The sequence below is a fragment of the Pantherophis guttatus genome, chromosome 8, assembly GCF_059756535.1.
Source record: "Pantherophis guttatus breed Tessera chromosome 8, ASM5975653v1, whole genome shotgun sequence".
Lineage (NCBI taxonomy): Eukaryota > Metazoa > Chordata > Lepidosauria > Squamata > Colubridae > Pantherophis > Pantherophis guttatus.
The window spans coordinates 29,225,554-29,251,329 of NC_142070.1; the positions used below are offsets into that span (position 1 = coordinate 29,225,554).

The 25,776-nt window shown below is 34.1% G+C and overlaps 1 protein-coding gene across 1 annotated transcript in view; it reads right to left on the bottom strand.

Moving 5' to 3' along the window:
• The window catches only part of ARHGAP10 (Rho GTPase activating protein 10), a 109,211-nt gene that overhangs the window by 48,659 nt on the left and 34,776 nt on the right, over positions 1 to 25,776 (bottom strand). Inside the window, exons 8-18 of the mRNA XM_034401413.3 lie at positions 24,327 to 24,456; positions 21,802 to 21,908; positions 20,609 to 20,703; positions 18,354 to 18,435; positions 16,654 to 16,696; positions 15,457 to 15,522; positions 10,641 to 10,715; positions 7,374 to 7,461; positions 6,471 to 6,529; positions 4,923 to 5,028; positions 1,064 to 1,223 (exon numbers count right to left, since the gene is read on the bottom strand). Of these exons, the coding sequence (XP_034257304.1) occupies positions 1,064 to 1,223; positions 4,923 to 5,028; positions 6,471 to 6,529; positions 7,374 to 7,461; positions 10,641 to 10,715; positions 15,457 to 15,522; positions 16,654 to 16,696; positions 18,354 to 18,435; positions 20,609 to 20,703; positions 21,802 to 21,908; positions 24,327 to 24,456 (1,011 nt within the window). The remainder of the gene's footprint in view (positions 1 to 1,063; positions 1,224 to 4,922; positions 5,029 to 6,470; positions 6,530 to 7,373; positions 7,462 to 10,640; positions 10,716 to 15,456; positions 15,523 to 16,653; positions 16,697 to 18,353; positions 18,436 to 20,608; positions 20,704 to 21,801; positions 21,909 to 24,326; positions 24,457 to 25,776) is intronic.

Genomic DNA, 25,776 nt, shown 5'->3' on the forward strand with positions numbered 1-25,776 from the left:
TAGGATGGGTGGGTTCAAAATGAATTAGTTTCTCTCCATTCCATTCACCCCATTAATTCAGATTATGCATTAATATTAATATTTTTATGTGGTATCAACACTGCAAGGTAAACCTTTCCGTGTATTAGCACTGGAGAGATGGAAACTTCAAAAAGAAGCACAGCATCTCCTAATTCAGTAATTATCACATATGAAACAAAAGTAAAGCACACAAATGTAGAACTTTCTTTTAAAGGCTGCAACCAAATACTGAAATATATCCTTGGGGGAGAAAGAGAACTCTAAATATTTGAAAAACTATCTGCAGATAAGCTGAAGAGTTAATACTGGGGGTCAGACAGATAAATGACAGAGATATTAGGAAGTCACAGGCTGATAAAAGGATGTTCTATTTTAAAGTCAAACAGTAAAAAAAGTTTGCAGATTTGAGAATAGGGTAGTCTTTAGGCAAGTAACCATATCATTATAAACATACTTGCATTTCAGAAACTGAATGGTACAAAATCCATTCTTTTCCCAAAATGTTTATATGTGTCAGGCTAGTATAACTACTTTAACTGAAGACTAGAGATTTTATTAATAAACTTATTAACAAAACAATTGGAAGTAGTGTACATCCCACAAGGAAGCAATGCAGAAAAAGGTTCCCCTAATCAAGAAGCCATCCTCTTTATTAGACACTGATAGTATAGTCCACTTCCTTCCCTTTCCATACACATCTTGCATTTTTCTACAAAACAGAATGTAAAGACTCTGCCAATCTAGCTATATGAAGAAATAAGAATCATCAGCATCTTTTTTATGCCCCCAAGAGAGTGGAATTTTAAAAATAATCACTGCAATGTTTTTCACGGGAGAATGAACAGGGAAGATTTAAAGGTCGAACTGAATTTCATAATTCTTATGAAGGCTGAAAATGTCACTTCCTCCTTACAAATGCTGAAAATTTATTAAAATTAACATGATTTTGCTTCCTATGTTATGGAAGTATGGAAATTGAGAAAATCATAAATTATCTCACAGGAATTTGATATCAAATCTCTTTTCCACTTCCCATACTTACCTTTTCATGGTTTTCAATTAGGATCTCCACCACAATGTTCTGAAATTTCAGATCCATAAGACCAGCCACTGTTTCTTCCTGTGGCCTCATTAATGTTGGTCCAAATACAACTCCTAAATTTGCCACAGTCATAAGATTTTTCTTAGCATTATCGGAAACACTTTTCAAAAACAGAAACAAACAAAAAGAACCAGCATTATGAAGATGGCTACTTCAAAGTGAAAAAATAAAATTACATTTCCTTCAACCATTGAACTTTTGCAATAATTCAGGATGAGTTTGTGCATTTTTTCTTTTTTCTTAAAATAATAAACCTCATTTAATAGATGGAAGTACCTAAAATTTCAAGCAATTATTAAAAAAATACTAACAGAAAAACAAAAAAGCTTTTGGGTATTTTTTGTCTCAAAAAAAAGTTGTTAGTAAATACTAACAATTATTTTATATCATTCTGAGGTGAAAGTATTTTTTACTTCAAATAAAAGCAATACTGTTAAAGAAGATGACAGATTACATCCTGATTTGTGTATTCTTATATTGTATGTAGCACCATGTAAAATATATATAAACAACACTATCTAGCTTACAAATTAGCATCCAGATTAGAAATAGGAGCAACATAGTATAGTGGAAACAACATGTCTGGGGTTAAAACTAGAATTTAGTTGCACTGTGGCATATCAGTGAAAATGCTGTCAAAAGAAAAAGATAATGTCTTTTACATGTATCAGGGGATACTGTATGTAACACATGTGCAATTAAGATGAATATATAGGTCATCCTTACTTAATGACCACTGGTTTAGCAACTGTTCAAACTTGCAACAGTACTGAACAAGTGGTTCTCACGACAAGTTCTTGAAGTTCTGGCCATCACAGTGAACCTGCAGTCACATAATCGTGATTTGTGACTTTACTTGCCAGCTTCCAAGTAAAGTCAATAGGGCAGGAAGATGAAAGTTAAGTGAGGTCCCTGCATCAGTACCTGCAATGATATTGCCCAGGGACAGCTCAAATTGCCATGGCTAAGCACCATGGTAATGTGATATCCAGATATCTGCACAAGACTTCCTTTCCCAATTACTGTTTTCATACAAGAACTACGTATCTGACCAGAGTCATGATGAGTTATGTAGAACAATTTCTATGGCCCATGTTAGAATAGAATAGAATAACAGAGTTGGAAGGGACCTTGGAGGTCTTCTAGTCCAACCCCCTGCCCAGGCAGAAAACCCTACACCACTTCAGACAAATGGTTATCCAACATCTTCTTATAAATTTCCAGTGTTAGGGCATTCACAACTTCTGCAGGCAAGTTGTTGTTAAAACACGTTAAGAGACAACCATGGCATATGGAAGACAGTGATTTGGAATTTAAGAACGGCAAACGATAAAGAACTTGAAATAAAGAACCTCAATTAAAAAATAAAACGGAAAGAGAAACATATCCATTGTTGGTAAAAGTTTTTGGATAAATGAAAAGATTTTTCTAATGCTTTTGGTGTGGCTGGGAAAATTCCTATTTCCTTCCTCTCTGGAGTGAGTGGCCCTATTGAGAAATCCTTAGGAAGAGGAAAAGAGAAACAATAGGTGAAGGAGGTTAAATGGGTGAAGTGTAGCAAATAGTATACAATAAGTTCAAGAAGAGAGGCAGGACTGATTGGCAAATCAATTTTAATTGGACAGCTACTATACCAACTGGAGTTTTGCTGAAGTTGCCCTATGGACCTTCTATTCAAAATTATGTTAATTGGGGAAGAATCTGAGAGAGCAAGAAGTGATTATGAAAATGGTTGTGGAATAAATGACAGGAGGCACCGGATTGAATATTATATAAGAACAGAGATAACCAGTGTGATGCCAGTCTGTTTTTCTAACCCACTGGCTATTCCCTGGATATGGTCGCTATGGATATTTGGCCGTGGATTCCAGATCTATTTGTAATAATATGGCTTGAATGAGAAACAGTGAGAAAAACTGTGCACACCAACAAGACACAGTTGAGTGGAAATGAGGACTTTCTTTGTTTGAGATTCACCTGCTAAGATTTTGAGTGGTGCAGCAGTACTAATTCCAATGATAAAGAAATGATGGTGGTGATTCTATGTGAGGTTTACAAAATAAATGATGTTTATTTATGGTGTGCTTCAATTTCCAAATAGTCTGAACAATGTACCGGGACAAAACAAAAGCTTAAAAAAAATTCAACAAAATTCAATCCTAAAACCAATGCTTATGAACAGTGCCATCAGCTGATCCATTAAACAGAAGAAAATGTTTGATGGAACAACAAACTCTGTATTTATTTGCCGAATTTATCACGATAGGGACTTAATGCAGTGTTGGGCTAAAGGTAGTTTACTATCATGGAAAAGACTTGCCACTTAGTTCAGCCACCATGTGCTTTTGTGAAGACAGGGATATTCTCATCAAGGCCTCCCTAGATATGTGGCTTGGATAAACAGGTTCGATTCTCGAAAAATGTTACCAAATATACCTGATACTGCACCATAAAGTACTTTAAAATTAATTAAGCATTCACGTGATACAGATCGCATTTTCATTTTGACAATGGCACATATTGAGTAAAATAGGTGTGGAAGAAAAGTAAAGAAATGCATTTTTTTAAAAAAGTAGAATGTTCACAAGAAGTACAATTTCTGTATGAAAAAGATTCAGAATAAAAAATATGGAATCTGTATGGAAGAGGTAAACAGTGTTTAAGAGAATAAAAACTGTATAAAATAAAATAAAAAAATATTGAATAATGTATATAACCCCCCCAAAAAACCATAATCCCAAAGAATGTAGTCAAAGAAAATACTGGAAATATCTGAACATTGAGCTGAATGTCTGTTGCTTAGTACAGTAAGAGCAGTTTACTCAATGGAATGTAAGCATATATAAGAATAAACAAAATGCTTAGCAAATGGTTCAACGGCGAGCAGAGATTAAGACATGGATGCATGAATTTTTCTTAGTTTGTTAGGTGATAATTATATAAGGAAATGCTTGTGTTAGCATTAGAACAGTGTTGCTTTTGGATGTCAGTATGTGTTGTTTGTGTGCATCTGTATATATTTTTGCATGGAGACCATGTTGTGTATTTTGCTAGTATGTCAATGATTTGCAATGTATATTACATAAATCAGATAATTAGATGCACAGATCTAAAAATTAAAATACTGAAAAAGTTAAGATATATGTTGTAAAACAAGAAGGGGGAGGTCACTAATGCTGAATAAACATAGACTGAACACAAAACTAAATGACCACCATGAAAGATGTACATTGAGGTGGTTGTATGGAAAGGTATACAAAATGAATATTGGTATAAATGGCAATGATTTGTGCTATGTTTCTTTCCTTTCTCTACTGCCTCTTATTATTTTAGCTATTACTTAATATTTTCCTCTGCATTAACAGTGCTGTAAGGGTGGGCATCTATGATAGGTAGGTAGGTAGGTAGGTAGGTAGGTAGGTAGGTAGGTAGGTAGATAGATGCCGACACTTACGGATTAAGCACTGTTAATGCAGAGGATGGATGGGTGGGTGGATGGACAGACAGACAGTAGATATAGATTATCTATCTATCTATCTATCTATCTATCTATCTATCTATCTATCTATCTATTAATCTATCTATCCATCCATCCATCCATCTATCCATCCATCCATCTATCATATATCCAATCATCCAGATTAAATTTTCTAAAATAAATATACAGTATACAAGGCAAAAAGCAAACATTGTTTTTGCTGTTTATATGAAATATAAAAATACATCTCTGAACATAACCAGCCTTCAGGAACTGCAAAGGAAAAAATGTAAACATCAAAGTAAGATACAAGAGGCTTACTTTGCTAAGTGCTTCACAACAATTTCAAGCATTTCTTTGTTCTTTTCTGGAAGTTTATGAACCAAGGAGTGGATAAGTTTAACACGGGACTCAGGGCTACCACTTTCTACATAAAAGAAAAAACAATAATTCATAGTTATGCACTTGGCACAATGCATGCTGAAAATTATGTAAAAACATTTTAATTTTCTTTTTTGCTACCTGTACATATTTAAAGACACGAAGTTAAATCCTTTTTTGACACTTTTTTCATCTCCCCAGATGCTAGGAAACTTCAGTACTATATTAAAAGTTATAGAACATTTATCGTAAGAAGGTAACTTTTTATTCTCTTGGCCTTGTTTATGACCTTCCTTAATATATAACCAAGCATCAGTTCTATTTCATGAAAACCACCCTGACTATAATATTTAAACAATTTGCTGAAGTGCAAATTCACTCAGATAATACAGACATGTCACAGCCCTACATGGAGCATAATGGAAATGAAATGATACACAAATATGGTAAAAAATGAGAATTGCTAAACCTCTGTAGATTTGTAAACAATTAGGTGGCAAGAGTCACTTGATAGTGAAACAAGCAATTTTAAAATAAAAAATAAAATAAAATGGTGAATAAATATCTTGAATAAACACACACTATCCATTCCAACCATTTATCTTCCATATCATTTAGCATCATTATCTCTTTTACCTTCTTCCTCCAAGCATCTACAAGCTTAAATGCTAAGAGAGTTCTTCAAACCTGTCTTTTATAGATCCTTCTTTTTACAGATCTTTCTTTCTTCATATCCTCCAAATATCGTGCCTCAGGTTTCTTTCTCTTTCAAACCATTGTACATTCCGCTCCCTTCCTTGCTGCTAGCTGTCTCTCTGCTTCTTTAAGTCATAAACCTCTTTAGCCTTCCCCTTTAAAAAGTTATAGTCATAGTGAAACTGGTAATATTCTCCATAAAAGGTGGGCTTAAATATTTTGAGTATTGTAACTGAGCATTTCATGTTAACATCACAATCAGCCAATTACTATCTAGGGCAGTTCCCCCCGCCCCGGCCATACAGTACATTATGGATTTTCGGATGGGGGGAGGGGACGGGAGAAACTGAATCATAAAGTAATTCTTCTTCTTTAGTTACATATGGTTATGTTGGCAGTCTTTTTGAAAGATTCTTAACACAAAGCTTTTATGTAATTCAACTGCATTACATTCTGGGAGGTTACATCCAGTTTTCTCATTGCCCATTTCATATTATTTTCATAAGATGTTAATACGTGTATATTATATTGCAACATCCTTGTATTTAGCCCAATACACTTAGTTTTGTATATGAATTGGAATATATATATTGTATAATAGTTTGCAGTGAGGTTGTTGTACTGTGTAGAAAGTTTTTAACATTCTGAATACTGTATGCATTTGTAGGAGGAACAAAAACATACAATGATTTTTGGAAAAGATTTTGAGTATTAAGTTACCTAACTGGATTTCCCTGATTTCCAATAATTATTATTTTAAAAGAGATAAAATCTGATAAGTCATATATTTACTAGCAGGAGTGATGAACTCTCCGTGTAAGTCATACGTCATTAAGGGCTCTGGCAGGCTTCTGTTAAGACAAAAACATAGGAATAATTAAGGAGAAAAAAAAAGATCATTTAAATTTACAATCAAGTTTAAATACAAACATTCTAAAGAGGGGGGGAGAACTATATATTTTATCATACTACAATGTATTCATTTTAATTTTGCACTATTTAACTTTCTACTTAGGATGCCTTTTATAAAAACTAGGACAAAAAAAATCATCATTCCATGAAATATTTATGGGTTGTATTCCATATTTCATATGAGGAAAACCTTGGCGTTTCTACCACCAGAGCCAGGAAATATAAAGATATGATTACCATACAGAAAATAATCAATTCTTTAAAGGATGTGTTTTTTTCAAAACATAAAAGTTCGTTATGACTATTTCTGCAGATTGCACTCTGAAAATTACAATCCACTTCTTTTTCTTTCTAAACCAAAGGAATGTTGAAAAGAAAGTTAAGTAAAGGAGCTTAACCATTAACCTATTCATTAGCAGTATAACTCTCCAATCACAGGGCAGTACAGAGCCAAACTGAGGGTGGCAGAATAAGCCAAAAGAAATATTGTGTCAATAAATCAGCTGATGCTATCGAGAAAAATGTGCCCATGCATTGTTTCAGAAAGGGCAACTGTGCAACAGCTTAACATGTTGCTGATCCCTCCAGGCTAAACTTCCTCCCAGGTCATTTCAGGTCATCTGACATGGAACAGATTTTAAAGGATTGTAAAGAATTCCAGAAAATAACATTCTACATGCTTCCTAAAATTGTTTACATTTGAATTTTTCAAAAAACGTGATAACATTCACTATCTATTATAGTTTCAATGAAATTACAGAAATAGGACATATTTAATCATACCTTAAGTATTGTTTCACCGTGCTTGTTATTGTCTTCACTTCCCATTCTGTATTACCTTCCAAATCAACTTCATCACATGTTTTTGCATCTAGAAAATAAACACAAGCAGGTAATCTTGATCAGTTATAATTTGGATTCCAGATACTGTAAAGTATAACTGAGCTTATGAAAGCATCAATAAATTCAAGTTCTGTTAATGAAGAGAATAAGCCATACACCTGCAAGATTCTATTTCTTATCTTCTATGCATAGAAGTACAAGTACAGAAAAGTACAAGTACAGAAAAGACCATTTCAAAAAATCAAATTTACACCTATTGTCTACTGTGGTCTGTGCATTATGTACAGGTTATTAGCAGGCTTATATTATATTCTGGTATAAAATACTTATATTCTGGGACAAATGGCATTCATTAATACAGAATGAAAAGCAATACTTATATCAAACAAAGTAACATTTTATAGTCAAACATTTAATATATAATGCTGAATGCTCCCTTGTCTGGAAGAGATACAGGACTGCAGAATCAAACTAGTTGGTAGAGTGACTTCTCATGGACTCTACGATTTGGGATGGTTACAATACATTTTGTCAATGAAATTAATATATATTAATTGATAATATTGATACATCTCTTTCATCCATCAGACAAAAGAGAGATTCTTTCCTCAATCCATATCTGTTGTTTATCACAAAATGACTTTCTTGCAGTTATAAAATTCTAAGATTCAGTGGCCATCCACTAGTATCACAATAAAGGACAGATAAAAAGACACTAAGGATGATAAAGCCACTTTAGAGTATAAAAGTAGACTTATAGTTGGTCTTTACAAAGTGTCTAACATTTGATACAGCTCTCCTACAACCAATCTAAAAAGTCAGGCCTTGAAACTAGGCAATTAAGTGACTGGAGGTCAGAGTGCAGGTTCTTACTACACTGTGTATTAGATCCCGTGAAACAACTAGACTAGCATAGAGAATCACACCTATCTTAGCCACCAAAAACAATCAAGGTGTTTCTCACTTTGCAAGATTTTTGACAATGATTGGAATTTTCATCCAAGATGTTCTATATAGCTTGCTTCTTTGCTACATAACTTCTATTGTTTACTTTTATGATTTTGTTCCTTTACTATTGTTATTTTTACATGTTTTATTTTTTTCCGTTTTATTGTTGTGAGCTTTCCACAGTAGCCTAACGGTGAGATGGCGGCAAATAAATTTAATAAATAAATACAAAAAATGTTCTTAGCGGCAAGAAGCTCCTGACTCTCATATGCAATGACAGGGAGACTTATGAAGAATGTTACAGTATTTACCTAACAATCAGATCCATTTAATTCTTGTAACTGTAATATTCTTTTTCAGCAGATAAATTATTTAAACATGCACATCCACTTTATGCATTTTCTATCCCTAACTTTATTTTTTCTTTTTCACAAGATTCCTTTCCTCTTGAAAATTTTGATGAGCTTGAGGATCACAATTTAGGGAAGCTAAGATAGGAGATGACATCTTTCTTACAATTGCATACCTATCCAGGTAAGTTTTTGTAAGGCAGAACAATGTGCTGAAACATGATGCAATAGGAGAATAGGATTTGATTTCCTGCCTTTCCATAAAAAACAAGCTTTAAAATTGAATGACCTAAGAAGCATGGATCTCAGACAAAGGCCATAGGATAGTGGCTAATATGCTTTATAAAAGAGAATCCCAAAATAGGCTTCTATTTGATGCAAATGCAACAAAATATCAAAATACAAAGAAATAAATTACATTCTATATGTGTGTAAAAGGATTTGTGTGTGTGTGACTTCAAGTCAGTGTCGACTCCTGGCAATTGCCTGGATTAGTTCCTGGCGTTTTCTTTTTCAGGTGATTTGCCTCCCTCCCAGGACTGAGAGAGATTGGCCAAAGGTCATCCATCTGACTTTGTGCCCAAGGTGAGACTGGAATTCATGGTCTTCCATTTTTATTCCAATGCCTTAAACCACTGTACTAAACTGGAACTGCCATCAGCTATTTAAATTTAAACTGTTTGAATGACTTTCTCCAACAAAACAGGAGATTAAATTGGGTTTTATGAAAATACCAGGTTTCCATAACAGGATTCATGCATTTTGTCTCAATAGCGTTTCCTTTTACTTCCTAATTCTTCCTGAAGCTATAAGAAATATTGGGGTCTATATACCTTTCTTAAATTCAATGTAATTGCCAACAGTAATTAAAGATAGTTAATTAATAATTAGCCAGATCATCTTGACAAATTAATATGGCAAACAAGACACTATACTGTATAATATCTGTCATATTTTCAGCAGAGACAATCAGCATCATACAAGTGGCAAGGATTTGACAGCAGCGCATACAGTAAAATAAAGTACTTTGCCATCCACATAATGTCTGGGGTAATGAGATGAATTCATTTGCTAGTTTCCTCTAGTTTTATCTGCCAAAGAACACTGTGTTATCAGCACAGATGGAGCTACATGCTCCTGGAGAGAAGCCTGTTGCAAACCAGCTTCTCTGAATATCAATGAATCCTGAAGAATCAGACCAGTGATTCTATCAAATGACAGGTTTGGAAGACACAGAACGCTCAAGTAATCCAGGTAGTCTGATCTGATTGGATGTACTGCTGAAAGTTGTGCACAAGAAATCTGAAAATTTTGCAGTGTTGACTATTATGGTGGGGTTAGATAATAGCAGATGAACAGTTTCACTCTAACAATAGGAAGAATGATAGTTATATTTGGGTCAGAATTAAATGAAAATTTGATCAGAGGGATGAGAATCTATAATTTCCTAGAAAAATCACTAGAACTCAAAATAAGGATTAAACACATACAGACATGTACATTTAAATATATTTGCACTGAAATGAGACAAATTTCAATATGTTGAAAATATTCTTCTATCTACTTTAAAAATATCTAAATATACTGTTTTCATTTCATCAAACTTTTGTCCTCTCATAATTAAGGAGAAATCTTGAACAAACTGCAAATAGCTTAAATTTTTCAGATTTTCATATATTTTCAGATTTTTTTTAAACTTTGGTGAATTAAAGGGAATAATGGAAACTTTAAGCTTTGTATTAAATTTTGCCCTCTCAGCATCCATTAAAAAAGCCAATTGCCCCAAATCAAGTTGCTTCCCCATCTTGACATAATTTAAAGAGAAAACTAAAAATTGGGGGAAAAAACATAAAAAAGGAAGTATTCATATATATAAAATGATAGAAGCAGATTTTAAAAATGAGCATACCCATCAACAAATTCAGAAGTCTCTGGACTTTTGAACTCACCCCTACAACTCTATACAGTCCTTGATCATTTATACCTAATAGAGACACAAAAGAATTAATAAAAGTTATTAAACATAAATAAGTCTTATATTTATTATAATCATTTAACCTGGCTCGGGAATGAGCCAGATTTGAAACAATTAATCCACTGATAACTAAAAACTGTGAGAATTAGTTTCTTGGAACAGAAGAATGCATAAGGTTTCCCATAAACATCTTTTTGGCTACTGTGGAGAGAAAATCCTATACAGTGTAGGTTTTTTTAATCTGATTAAGTATAATTGTATATGAGAGCTAAAATAACATGATAATGAAATATTTGAAGAATTCAAATGCATCTATGCATCAATGAAAACACTTTTAGTTCAATATACTGAAGTTAACGTAACGTAGTCAATATTTTTCTCCCTAGTTGTCCATAATTTAAATTATGACAATTTAAGCTCTTTATCACACCTAAGAAAATAAATATTAATCTAGATCATATACCCAAACATAAGGCACTACCTAACCATTGTAAACTTCAATTACATCTTGCCTATAAAGAACATTGTAGTTGCTGTTGTTATTGTGTTATTGTATACAACATGAAATCACAGTTGGCAGTTCTTTAGCTGGTGTTGGCCTTCCTACACATTGAGTTCTTCCCAAGAGTCAAGGATGCCATAATCTATCAATGTAGCATATGTGTAGTCCTAGTGTGGTCTTTGTACGTAAGATCTCCGACCTCCGGTGTTTTTTGCTCTGCACAGAAGACCCTGTTGTTCCGCCAGGCCGGGCTATCAACATAATAATTTTAAATTGGGGTATTTTAAATTTCTGGAGTTTTAAATTGAGCCGAATTTATTTAATAATTTTAAATTTTTAGTTGATGTCTGTCTTGTGTTTTTAAATAGGCTGTACACTGCCCTGAGTCCTTCGGGAGAAGGGCGGTATAGAAATAAAATTATACTTATACTTTGTAAAAGATAGAAATTTTGTCAATGTGCCCAAGATTTTTTGTTATGGAACCCAGTGTGCCAATAACTACTAGGACCACCATGACCGGTTTATGCCATAATCTTTCAACTTCACTTTTTAGATACTGATATTTTGTGATCTTTTGCTCTTCCTTTCTACTATCCCTTGGTATTGCCACAGCAATTATCCATGCTCTCTTCTTTTCAACCAGTATTCTATAAATTGAAGTATTTATATTTTCAACTATTTCAGTTAGTTTTCCAATATGGAACTGCTAATACTAGTGACCTAGGTCTCATAATTTCTAATCATTTTTCTATGACACAATCTTAATAGTTCCAAGAAACTGTTAGAAAATCTAATAAATCTGTATGTTTTCAGGATATGTATTTCCTGAATTGCTAACAGTAAAGACAAAAGAAAATAATAATATGGATCAAGCCACAAGCATATAATATTAAATCTGGTAGTAACATAGGCATTGTTATAAAATCACACTAATTCTGAGGTTTGCAAAGTAATTTAACACTCCTAAAATACAATTATCAGACAATTTAACAAACTTTAATTTCTTGTACATAAAATAGTTTATTTTAATAAGATAATAGAAAAAAATTAAACACTTTTGAGTTATGAAAAGAAATAAAATTATTTAATCATATAAACCTTAATTATTTTTGTTCCTGGAAACATATGAAAACATGTTACTGTGAAGCTCTTTCACTCCTTTCAAAGGCAGAGTTCTTTGCTAGAGATTTGGTTGTGGCCACAGAAATCTTTGCTATATTTAGAAAGATAAAGGTAAGCTTTATATCCAAAGTAGTTCATTTTCCAGGCACATAACCTAAAAAGAACAGAAAACCAACACCACCCTTGGGACAACCTAATGAATCTACATTCTTAATAAATAGGAGGAAGGAGGAATAAGTGCATAGGCTGCACTAAATGGACTTGCCAACCAAATCTTGTACAGCAGGGAGACCACTTACAGCCCAGTTTACATAATGTTTTAGCCTGAAAAATCTTTTCCGAGCAGAACTATTGACAACTGAACACACATTTTCCTGACATTTTAATAAGTATCAGCTTTAAAAGAACAGTTATAATAGCAATAGCATTTAGACTTATATACCACTTCACAGTGCTTTACAGCCCTCCCTAAGCAGTTTACAGAGTCAGCATATTGCCCCCAACAATCTGGATTCTCATTTTACCAATCTCGGAAGGATGGAAGATGAGTCAATCTTGAGCTGGTCAGAATCAAACTGCTAGCAGTTTGCAGTTTTACCTTAAATACTGCATTCTAATCACTGCGCTACCACGGCTCTTGAAAATAAAACTTCCCCCCAAATCCCAGCTTCTCCCATATTTTCCTCCCACTACTTTGAAGCCTTCAATCTCCTCGGCCAAAGTATAAGTGAAGCCCTGGTCACTCAAAAGACTGACCTTGTCTGTTGTACAGAACTGAACTATAAAAATATTTGCTGGCAACTATAATTTCATCCAACATATAGAATGGTAATGCAAACTAAAAAAAGACAATGAGATTTCCAAACATCTGTTTCTTTGTCTAAAGTAGCTGAAACTTCCTATACTTCATCTCTTCATGATGTTTCTGTAAAATTTATCATTTCTGCCTTTCCCTTTTCTAACAATTCAATGCAGCTAAGACCAACAGCAAAAAGTATTGCTTTGTTTATCCTTCCCAGAATCTAGACAACTGAAAACAATCAAAATTAAATCCCTGGAGACTCTCCCAGAAAATACAGTATACTGCTGGTTGGGAGACAGTCCAGCGACACAAATGATTAACACATGGTAAAATAGTTTAACCACTGCAGAAATAACAATTTCTTCACTGTATTACCTCCCTTTGCCTTTCCTAGCTCCCCCAAAAAACACCTAATTTTTCAAGTTATTACATGCTAAAGCACCATTTTAGTCACCAAAACCTCCAGCTATTAATACAATTGTCCATTATTTGGTGTTATTCCCACTAACATGTTCTACTTTTAAAGGGACAGAACTGCTACTTCTCTTTAGTCAATGACATCAAAGGTCTCCTTGTTCCTTTATCCTGGGCAAATGTTACAATGTGTCCCCTAGGAGAACAACTGGTACCTTCATATAAATTCTTAATTTCTGGTGATTTCCACTGCAAGTGGAACACAATACCCTGGACATGATCCATTAGTCACCATCACTCAGGTATTGGTAATTGAGACAATATTGTTAATTATTATTTTCCCATCTACTTTGACTGAGAATTTCAATATACCACAGCTTCAACCATTTGAAAACATAAAGATATGGTAAAAAGATTGAATACTAACAAAAGTCAACTACTGACCTGATGATAGTTAGAATTCTTAGTGGAACTAAGCAATAATAGGTAATAGATAATACATGTTTTTGTCCTTTATTTTAATTTACCTATTTTACTTCACTTTTTAAATATTTTTGTCTAGCTCTTTTGTCTCTGTTCAATTATTTTCTTTTGGGTTATGTATTTTAATCTTTTTAATGAAATAAATTTTTTTAAAAAAAATAAGCAACAATACATTACACATTTTGGTTTATCTCAACATATCATTATTCGTTATTTAAAGAATCTTGTATGCTCCCAAATATTACTGGCATTTCCTAGATGTAACGCTTACATGTGATTATGATTTAGGGGATTACTGCTATCTTGTCCTAAAGCAGCAAAATCAAGCTATAGCCATTCAGATGCTATTAGACTTAACCCAATTTGCCTATCCAGTGGCCAATGGTTGATAAAATACAAGCTATAGTCCTAGAAAGTCACAAAAGCTCAACTCCTATTCTAATAACATATTTTGTAGAATGAATATTTTAATGCTTATGACAGTCCTTAGTAATCTTGTAGAGCTATTTCCAAAAGCAGTTTCGAGATTTTTATTATGTTCCTTTCAATTCCTCACTAGTGCAAATCCTGCTGTAGATCTTCAAGGAATGATAGTTTACTGCTGCCATCTATCTTTCCAGCAATGAATTATTATAACAAGTGCAGAAAACACATGAAAGCCTTTAAAACAAATATATGGGAAGTGGAACTATGAATTCTCAGAAGAGGAATATATTGGAATGCTGTATGCAATTCTTTTGTGTTCATTTCTTAGGTGGACAACTTGACTTCCTTTGTTGTGATACACAGATGGCAACAGTAATAAGATGAAGGTTCTGTTCCAGTTATGTAAAATATCTGTATAAAATATGCATGTAGGCCAGCAACTCTGTGAAGGTCTGCTTTTTTGAAAAGAGAAATGTATGATCTGCAAATAACGTTGCTGAGAGGAATCCAAATTCCTCCCCCTACCCCCAAAACAGTCTGATGGCTTTGGGTTCTTTCTCTGCCAGCGTGCCTGTTCAGAATTGCTGGAGAAAAGAGGATATTACAAGACTTCTTCCTTCCTCCCAAGATTCCCGTGACTTTGAGAGGATTGCTGCAAAAAAAAAGAAACCTAATCTCCCTTCCTCTCGGTGATAATGAAAGAAAGATACATTTGTGCAAGTTGTAGGAATACTGTAAAACATAAAGAGGGTCGTGGAGGCTAGTATGTGGGGATGGAAAAGGTCACTGTTCATGATTTATTTGATGCCTTAAAAAGGCAGCCATAGCAAGAAAACCATCAGGGTTCAGGATTATGCTTATGAAACAGTAAGCTGAGTAGAAGTTGGAATGTTACCACTTTTCCACTCTGTTTCCCCACCCCCCATGAATATTAGAAGATTCATTATAGCCAAGATGAAAGATTATTTCTTTCTGTTCAATCCACGAATCCTTGTCTTTACCTCTTCTTTCGATAGCACTAATGCATTTTCTGAGAATTGTGAATCCAATCTTATCTAGCTGCGCACCTAAGAAGACAAAAAAATTGAAGATATTTCAGATCTAATGAAATATGTCCCGTGTTACAATGAAAGATCACCTATATAAATATTTGTAGCTATAGCTATTCAAACAATAGCTATATCACTTTTACCACTGAAGCAGGGGAAGGGTTTTAAAAGCAATATATATTAACCCAATATATGGCTATTGGGTTTATTATACAAACAACCCCCTCCAATCGTTTCTCCCTCTTATTTTGTGACACTTTGAAAAGAAAGTTGAAAAATGCATAAAAAACAAAATATTTCTTCATTAATGAGCACTTACTCAAAAGGTTATTTTTGCATTTTCATCCTGCTACATTAATAAAATGATCACTTGTTCATTTCCACCAATATTCAGTGGAACCTCAAAATTATGAACTGAAATTTAGATAGTTTTATATTTCAATCCTGAATCAAACTGAGGGGGCATCAGAGCTTTTTCTTAAGGTTTCTACAACCTTAAACTGAATAAAATTGGAATACAATTTTATTTCAAATGGTTTTTTTTATCTCATAGCTAGAACAGGACAGGTAGTCATAAACTTACAACAGTTCATTTAGTGACTTGTCAAAGTTACAAAGACACTTACAAAAAAGTGACTTATGACCATTTTTCACACTTGCAACCATTGCAGCATCCCCATGGTCACATGATCAAAATTTGGATGCTTGACAACTGACTCACATTTATAACAGTTGCAGTGTCCTGAGATCATGTGACACCCCCCCCTTTTACAACCTTCTGACAAGCAAAGTCAATGGGAACGCCAGATTCACTTAACAATAGTGTAACTAACTTAACAAGTGCAGTGATTTATTTAACAAATTTTGCAAGAGAGGTCATTAAATGGGGCAAAATTCACCTAACAAATGTCTCACTTAACAGCAAAAATTTTGGGCTCAATTGTAGTTATAAGCAAGGACTACTTGTACACAAGACAGAATAAAGTTTGTTTATTTGTTTGTTTAACAAATTTATTTAGCCACCCAACTGACATGTAGGTAACTCTGGGTAGCTCACACCTTTTAAAACTTCCAGAATAAAGTTATTTTCAGAAATTATTCTGGAAAATTTAATTTTAATTTAACGATTGTTTTAACTCTAGTACTTACTTCCCTCTTTTTGTGTATTAGCCTTGTTCAAATTGAGAAACACCTAACAAAACAAAACAAAAAGAAAGGTAAACTTCTAACTGCACTCAAGATACAAGCAATTAAACATCTGACTAAGGAAGAACTCCACACTCCATTAAAAGACAAAAATGAGTTGTTTAGAATTGAATCAAAGTACTACTTTGCCCAAGATATTGGGCAAACAAAAATGTCTTCCTTAATCTTGGCATCAGTTATTCTGTCTCAAATAATGAAAACCTTCACTTTCTTTGTAAATTGTTTTCACAAAATTTTTCAACAGTCCAAGTTTTATGTGAAGCAGTGGCAAAAATATCTTTGTCAGATCAACATCGGGCCTGGTGGCTCAGCAGACTAAAAGCATTGTGATTAACATCAGCTGTCTGCAATTACTGTAAGTTCGAATCTCACCAGGCTCAAGGTTGACTCAGCCTTCCATCCTTTCTAAGGTAGGTAAAATGAGGATCCAGTTTGTGGGGGCAATAAGCTGACTTTGTATAAATATACAAAAGTATGAAGGCTATTGCTTAACGCATTGTAAGCCGCCCTGAGACTCCAGAGAAGGGCGGCATATAAATCAAATTTAAAAAAAAGAGAAAACAAGTGGTTCATGGGCCACATTTTTCTGTCCTGGAAACAAACTCTTTCAGAGTGGCCATTTCTTTTTATGCAACTCTCTTGCATGCCTGTCCCATACATATATATAACAATACTTGGTATACAACATTGGTATACATTCCAAGCAGCAGAGCCACTACTTTTAGATATCTATAGATATTCCAGTTATATTTAGCATACTAAATATGCTAAACAATTCCATGTTATTTTTGTATGTTTCTTTCATTAGTGCAACATAGCCATTCAGTATAGGTACTGAAGAATGTACATTGCCATTATGTAAAAACACACTTCTATAAAACAGTACATGTTAGGTTAAATTGCAGGTTATTTTCTTGATTAGGAGTTTAAACTCTGCAAGATACACCCAAAAGCATTCTGGAAGCAAAATCTTTATTGTCTAGTGTTATCTAAACTTCATTTGTAAGCAAATTTACTTTAGGATAATTTTCTTCAAAAATGACAGTAACAAATATATGCTGCGACATTTCTGGAACCTTTTAATTCAGAAAACCCAGTAATATATTTTCACACTTTTAGTCTATGTTCAATTTATACATTATAGCTTTTCCTCTTACAAGGAAAATTCATTTATTCCTAGGTGTATTTTTTGTATATATTTCCATTATGTACGTTTAAAAACACATAAACAGATGCACATGCATAGATGTATATGCACATATACACACATATATATCATGCAACTGATCCATAAAATTCTATGCCAGTATGCATGCATTACAGTGGTGGGTTGCCCCCGGTTCAGACTGGTTCACAAGAACCGGTAGTAAAACTGGCGAGAGGCCCCGCCCATCACCCTGGATGTCATCATCAGCGATCTGCGCATGCGCAGAAGCGCGCGATCCTGTTGTGAACCAGTAGTAAAAGTAAGTAGAACCCACCCCTGATGTATTATAATTTAACAGTGACATGTCTTGTTTTTATTTAAGCATGTAATGCATAAGTTACGTCACACAAACTATACAATTAATAATAAATATAGTCTATGTTGCATTAGTAGTCTTTTCAAGTTTACTTATTTGTAAAAATAATAATTCTCTTACAGTTTCCTTCCCATCTAAGGCTTCAAACCACATGTTCCTGTCCTCTTCTGAGAATGCTTGCAGGGTGAAAGGCATACCAGGTCTGGAAAAGCAGAGTATTTAAATAAAGCAGAGTTATTTAAATCACGACTGAACACTAATTTTCATGTAATGTAAAGTTTTTATCACTATACTCTACAAATGCATCATAACCATCTTTGAAACTATCAGATGTCTTTGAAATTGTAATGTAGTTCATAGTGCTAGGTTAAAAAGAAAAAAAGCACACAAGCCAAAACCTAGCGTCCATGCAAACACGTACATGTGACACACATAGTCACATAGAAACAATGGTTTAGCATAATACATGAAACAAGTCAATATATCTGAACCTGAAATTCTGGATAGCCTTAACTAAAGTTATTAAAGCCAATTCCAAAAGACATTTTAAACCAATAGAGTATATGAGCTCAAAGATTAGGAGGAGCCGTGGTGGTGCAGTGGTTAGAATGCAGAATTTCAAGCTGACTCTGCCCACTGCCAGAAGTTCAATCTTGACCTCAAGGTTGGCTCAGACTTCCATCTTTTTGAGGTCAGTAAAATGAAGAGCCAAATTGTTGAAGGAAATATGCTGACCTCTTAGAAACTGCTGTAAAGCACTATGGAGCAGCATATATGTCTAAGTGCCATTGCTATTATTGAAGCTCATTAAAACAAAGCCACTTTGTATCATTATGTTTAAGTAATACAATGTCTCATTTTGCTTATGTGATATCACTCTATTATACAAGAGATGAGACATTTAGACTGAATTAGGCTGTCCCATTCCATAGCATATAATACCTAATTTCAATATGTCTATGAACAAATTGTTCACATCACTTAAATACGTTCTACGTAAAAGATTTGTATCTTTTGACTATTTCCCTAATCTATGAAATTTATCAAGACATCAATAGTTATGGACTTTTTCCTGAAACAATGATTAATAGAAAATAGAAAAATCTACAATAGAAAAATTAGAATGATAAATTAATATTATCACATAATTTTTAATAATAAATTTTATTGAAATTTAAAAATATAAATATAGAAATGCAATATAAATTAAGAAAAATACAAAGGATAATTTGAAAGAACAGAAATGAAAATGGATAAGTCAATGACATTGATGTCATTTATATTTAATTTATTTTTATTTTCTCTAATCTCTGTTTCTCTAACTTTGATATATTTTACTTTGTATTTCTTACTTTTTTCCTGCATTTTCTATTTTGAAAAAGAATAGTGAAATGGATATATGATATGTAAACTCAGGAAAAACATTCAGTAAATAAACTGAACCACTAAAAGCATGCAGGGTTTAAAATTAGGATCCCTAATGTGGTATATAAGAATGCCCAATGTATTCATATCGCATCTCTCCTGATAATAATAAATTTGTCCAACACATTTTACTGTATCTTAAAAAGTAAAAAAGATGGACATTTTCAGTCCAATGTTTTGAAAATGTTAACTAGCTAGTAAAAAAATGACAAAAATAGAATTCTGTTAGAGGAGATAGCAGATTGTGGTCTGATGCTTGGCAGTCTCCAGAAGATACAGTCATTTTGTACATGTCTCCATTTCAAAATTTCAAACAGATTGGGTATCTTTTAGTTTATTAGAATATTTAATCTACACCCTTTAGTCTACACCCTAAGGCAAAGACTGTGAATTTCCTTTGTTTACCAAATGTGCACATGAATTCCACTCTTCATATTGGTTTCAAGGCTACAGTTTTTAGCATGATTATCAGAAGTATGGAAAACATTCCGATGAAGATGGGCTATTACAGGTATTACAAGGAAAAGAGGACTGAAAGGTATTATATACACTTTACTTATATGAACTGTTGCTACACTGAAAATGGAAAATTCTGATTCTAGATGGCAAAATTAAACATATTGTTTTAGAAGGCCATAGATTTTGGCTGACCATTAGGAGATGTATGATAATAACAGTGTGTGCTGAAGCTATGATAAAAAAATTATGGTCCCTTTCTCACTGCAGATATTCAAACAGAAACTGGTTATTGGTTAGAGGTGCTTTATTTCTAGATTTCTTGCACTTTATGCAGGGCTACTAAATAGATTTTAAGGTGCCTCTCAAATCTACGTTTGTATGATCAGAGGGTCTTATAAGGTCATCCTATAAGAATAGTTGTGTCAAATGAACTGTTTAGGCTGAAATAAATTCACTTAAAAGTAATATTAAGATACATCTGACTGACTTACCTCTCTATTACTTCCATATCAAAACAAAATCGCCTATCTATAGAATCAGTATTCCTTTTAGTACAGTTCTGAAGTAGATAGACTTCCAATTCACCCTGAAATAAATTAATTACATGAATATGATGACAGAGACTATTACTAAAAATGTCAGGAAAAATTTACAGAAGTTTAATTGTTGTTACTGTTTGATTTTTTTAGAATGAAAGCATCCATCAGTATTGTAGAATTTTTGGAACTGAATATAATGCATACCTAGAATTCACTAAAATAATATAATGCATACCTAGAATTCATCAGATAAATTTCTCAGGGGTAACAGAATATTTTACTGAGTAACAGATGAGGTACTTCAGAAAATGTTCCTCATCATCTTGTCTGACCCTCAAGTTAAATTGGCTGACTGACCTTTTAAGATATTGGACACAGAAAAAGAAGAATCCGTCACCAAAACTTCAACAAAAATCACTCTGCCTTGATTGCTACCAATACAATAGCCTATACAATGAGCCACGATGGCACAATGGTTAGAATGCAGTATTGTAGGCTAATTCTAATCACTGCCAGGAGTTTGATCCTCATCGGTTTAAGGTTGACTCATCCTTCCATCCTTCCGATGTCAGTAAAATGAGGACCCAGATTGTTAGGAACAATATGCTGACTCTGTAAACCACTTAGAGTGCTTTAAAGCACTATGAAGTGGTATATAAGTCTAAGTGCTATTGCTATACTGATAATTTCGAAAGGACATGGGGAAGATAAATATTATAAGAAAACTGAAATGCTGCTGATTCTGGAATATTCAAACAGTTATCAAAGAGTTTTTTGAACTTGAAAATCGCTAATATGAACAGGTTTTCTGAAAAAAGACATATTGTGCAAAAGTACTGTATATTTGAATAAATATAATGAATGTAATAAAGAGCTGGTCAATGGAATGTAATTTTTGTGCCTTACTAGAAAGTTACTATTTCAAATAAGCTTTCAAATATCTTTGGTATTAATAAATTACTATGGATAAAATATGGGTATTTTGCTATCTACAAAATTCCATTTCAGAACCCTCCATACTTATTATTTGTAATTCCTAATATTGTATCTAACAATACTTAAAAGAAAATGTCAACTTACATAGAGAAGCAATACAGAACATATTTTATCTCTTTGACTGTTCTTTTGATATGAAATATACTCACACTTTTTCCTCCTGATCTGTGTTCAAAAGGTAACATAGTAAACTTCTTTGATTCCTTCTTATACATGCAATAATGTTTTATCCAACTGGAACCAAATGGTGCAGGTCCTTCACAAAACAGTAATAATTAAAACTTCAAATTGTTAGTTATATACAGATGTTTTTCCATTCAACCTATTTTTCAGATTCTTACATATGAATCCAAAACAAATAAATAAATCCAATGTATGCATTCTGGTTAAAAATAAAATAATAAAATAAAATAAAATAATAAAATAAAATAATAAAATAAAATAAATAATAAAATAAAATAAATAATAAAATAATAAAATAAAATAAAATAAAATAAAATAAAATATAAAATAAAATAAAATAAATAATAGAATCACAACTGCAAAAACAATAGAAAATGTAAAATTATTATTAAGAACATAGGAAATGAAATAGAGCAAATGTAGGGAACTAAAATGAAAGGAGAAAAAAAACCTATATAGGTAGTTCTCATTTAACTACCATAATTAGAACTAGCAACACCATTACTAAATTATGAGGGCATTAAGCGAAACAGAATGTGATTATGATGGACTTATGATATCATTCTTCTGCAGTCGTTAAGCAAATCACACATGGTCAGAAATTGAGACTGTGACTTGTAATTTTATTGTCAGTTCCATAAATTGTGCTTGTTGGAAGTTCACAATTGTGAAGTACATATGGAAAGCACATGACTATGGGGTGCTGCAACAGTTGTAAACACCAACTGGTTGCAAAGCACCCACATTTCAATCACCATATTGAATAACTTTCATCCGGTCTCCAACCTTCGCTTTGTTGCGAAGGTTGTTGAGAGCGTGGTGGCTCGGCAGCTCCCGTCGGTCCTGGAGGAAACAGACTACCTGGATCCATACCAATCAGGTTTCAGGCCGGGGCATAGCATGGAGACGGCATTGGTTACACTAGTGGATGATCTCTGGAGGGCTCGGGAAAGGGGACACTCCTCTGTTCTGGTCCTCTTGGATCTTTCGGCGGCTTTTGATACCATCGACCATGGTATCCTGCTGTGACGATTTGAGGGGTTGGGAGTGGGAGGCATTGTTTTACGGTGGTTCTCCTCCTATCTCTCGGGCCGTACGCAAGCGGTGTTGGCAGGAGGGCAGAGATCGGCTATGAGGACCCTCACTTTTGGGATGCCCCAGGGGTCGGTTCTCTCGCCTCTCCTGTTCAATATCTATATGAAGCCGCTTGGGGAGATCATCCGTGATTTTGGGGTGCAGTATCATCAGTATGCTGATGATACCCAGCTTTTTATATCCACCCCGAACCAGCCTAGTGATGCCCTCGACGTGATGTCCCATTGCCTGGAAGCGGTACGGACCTGGATGGGGTGGAACAGGCTCCGACTCAACCCCGCCAAGACCGAGTGGCTGTGGGTACCGGCATCTGGGTCCAATCGAGATATTCCATCGTTGACCATCGGGGGTGAGGTGTTACCCCCTGTGGATAGGGCCCGCAACTTGGGTGTCCTTCTGGATTCATGGTTGTTTCTAGAAGATCATGTAGCGACCGTGACCAGTGGGGCATTTGCCCAGGTCCGCCTTGTGTGTCAGCTGCGCCCTTACTTGGATCAAGATGCCCTACGCACCGTTACTCATGCGCTGGTCACCTCCTGTCTTGACTACTGCAACGCTCTCTACCTAGGGCTGCCCTTGAAAACCACTTGAAGGCTTCAACTGGTGGAGAATGCGGCCACGCGGGTTGTGATGGGAGTGTCCCGACACATCCATGTTACACCCCTCCTGCGCGACCTGCATTGGCTACCGCTTGCCCTTCGGGTGAGGTTCAAGGTGCTGGTTATCACCTATAAAGCCCTTCATCGCCTAGGCCCGGGATACTTGTTGGACCCCCTGCAGCCAGCAACAATCTTCAATCGCCCGGTGCGTTCCCACAGACAGGGCCTCCTCATGGTGCCGTCAGCCAGACAATGTTGGCTGGCGACCCCCAGGGGGAGAGATTTCTCTGTGGGTGCACCCACCCTTTGGAACCAACTTCCTTTGGAGCTCCAGATGGCCCCTGACCTTCGCTCGTTCCGCCGTGATTTGAAGACCTGGTTGTTTTGTAGCCTGGACTGATGGGGTGGGGGGGGGGTTCTAAATAGTTTTAAATTGATTTTAAACTGTTTTAATTTGGACTTTTAATTTCATATTGTTTTAATGTGCAATTGTGCATTTTATTGTTGTGAGCCGCCCTGAGTCCATTGGAGATAGGGTGGCATATAAATCGCATTAAACTTAAAACTTAAACATAACCACCGGAATGCTGCAATGATTGTAAATATGAGGAGCAATCATAAAGTTAATTTTTCAGATCTGTCTTAACTTTAACTCACTAACCAGAACAGTCATTAATCAATGCTTGCCAATATGTAATCACAGTTTATTCAATTTCTTTTAGCAGATAAAAAACATTGCTAAACAACCTATATACATGTTTACAAATTCTTACCATGAAACTAAACAAATAACTTACTTTTTTCCTGCACGTAAAGATAACCTTCCATTGCAAATTGATTTGCTCTTTTGTGTTTTTTGGGATTTTGCTTGATTTTGTTCATGAGGTCTTCCACTTCTGATCTTGTTCCCTCAAAACGATTTCTTGTCTGCAAGAAAAGATTTTAAAACTTATAGTAGAAAACCATAAACACGTAATTCTAAAAAAAAAAAATCAACACAACTAACAACCTCCTGGTATTTAATCTGTCAATTGTATACAGCTACAAATATATTAAATACCATTTCCCAGATAACAGAAACATGGAAGATTACAACTCTTCCAAGGTTTCACTCTGATTGCTAAACTTACTAACTGGAGATAGTAGGGAATGATTGGCTTTGTGTGTATATATACCTTTTGTCTTAACTGCATTTTTAAAATTTTCATTTATATACCACTTCTGTTATAAACAACTCAATATTATTACTTCCTCCTCCTATTTTTCCCATAATAACAACCTTGTGAGATGAGTTGGGCTGAGAAAAAATGACTGGCCAAAAATCACCCAGCAGACTTTTATGCCTAATGAAGTTCATTCAATGTTGTTGTTTTTTTGACATTTTTTGCCTTTTTTCCTAGGGTTGACAATCAATGCCTAGACCAAAGTCACCCAACTAACTGAACTGAACTGAAGAAGTTCTTGGATGAGAAGTAAAATGCTTTCAAAGGGGAAAAAAAACTCAATAAAGTACAGTTGCCTTTTGGAAAAGCACTTTTGGAACAACCATGACCTAAATGAATGAGAAGCTCCATAGACATTTAAAGTGGATGATATGCATTTTGAAGACATCATTGTATCTAACCCACATATGAAAGCCTATCAAATTAATAACAGTGTTATCAGTACTAATTCCTCCTGAATGTGGAATATTATAAAAATAATTAATAATTTACATTAACTTACGGTAATAAACTTATAATATTCTGTAATGAAGTAAGACAATACAAGACAATACAATATATAAAAGCTGTTTTAATATTTGAGTTTCTAATATAAATATAATAAATAAATAAATAAATAAATAAATAAAGGCTGTTAAGCACTGTAGTTTTGATTTCATACTAAAATATGAACATAAGCATTATAGATAATTGCTTATAACACCAACCTTCCATACAGAAAATTAATTTTCACAGTTTATATTAGAATTTCTAATTAATTTGATACACAATGTTCAATATATTGAATTGTCAACAAAATTATTTATATTTCAACATTATTTATTAAATATTAGTAGAGAAAATAATTTCATTTTATTTTCCACTGTTATACAAAATGTGCAGAAATATTTATTTCGTTACTGCAAAAAGTCTTAACAAGTCCTATATCATGTTAGCCTGTAGATGGCATTACATTTCTATAGTTCTGTAGAAAATCATCATGCATTACAGAAATACAAAATTGCAACAGCAGGGTCAGAATTAA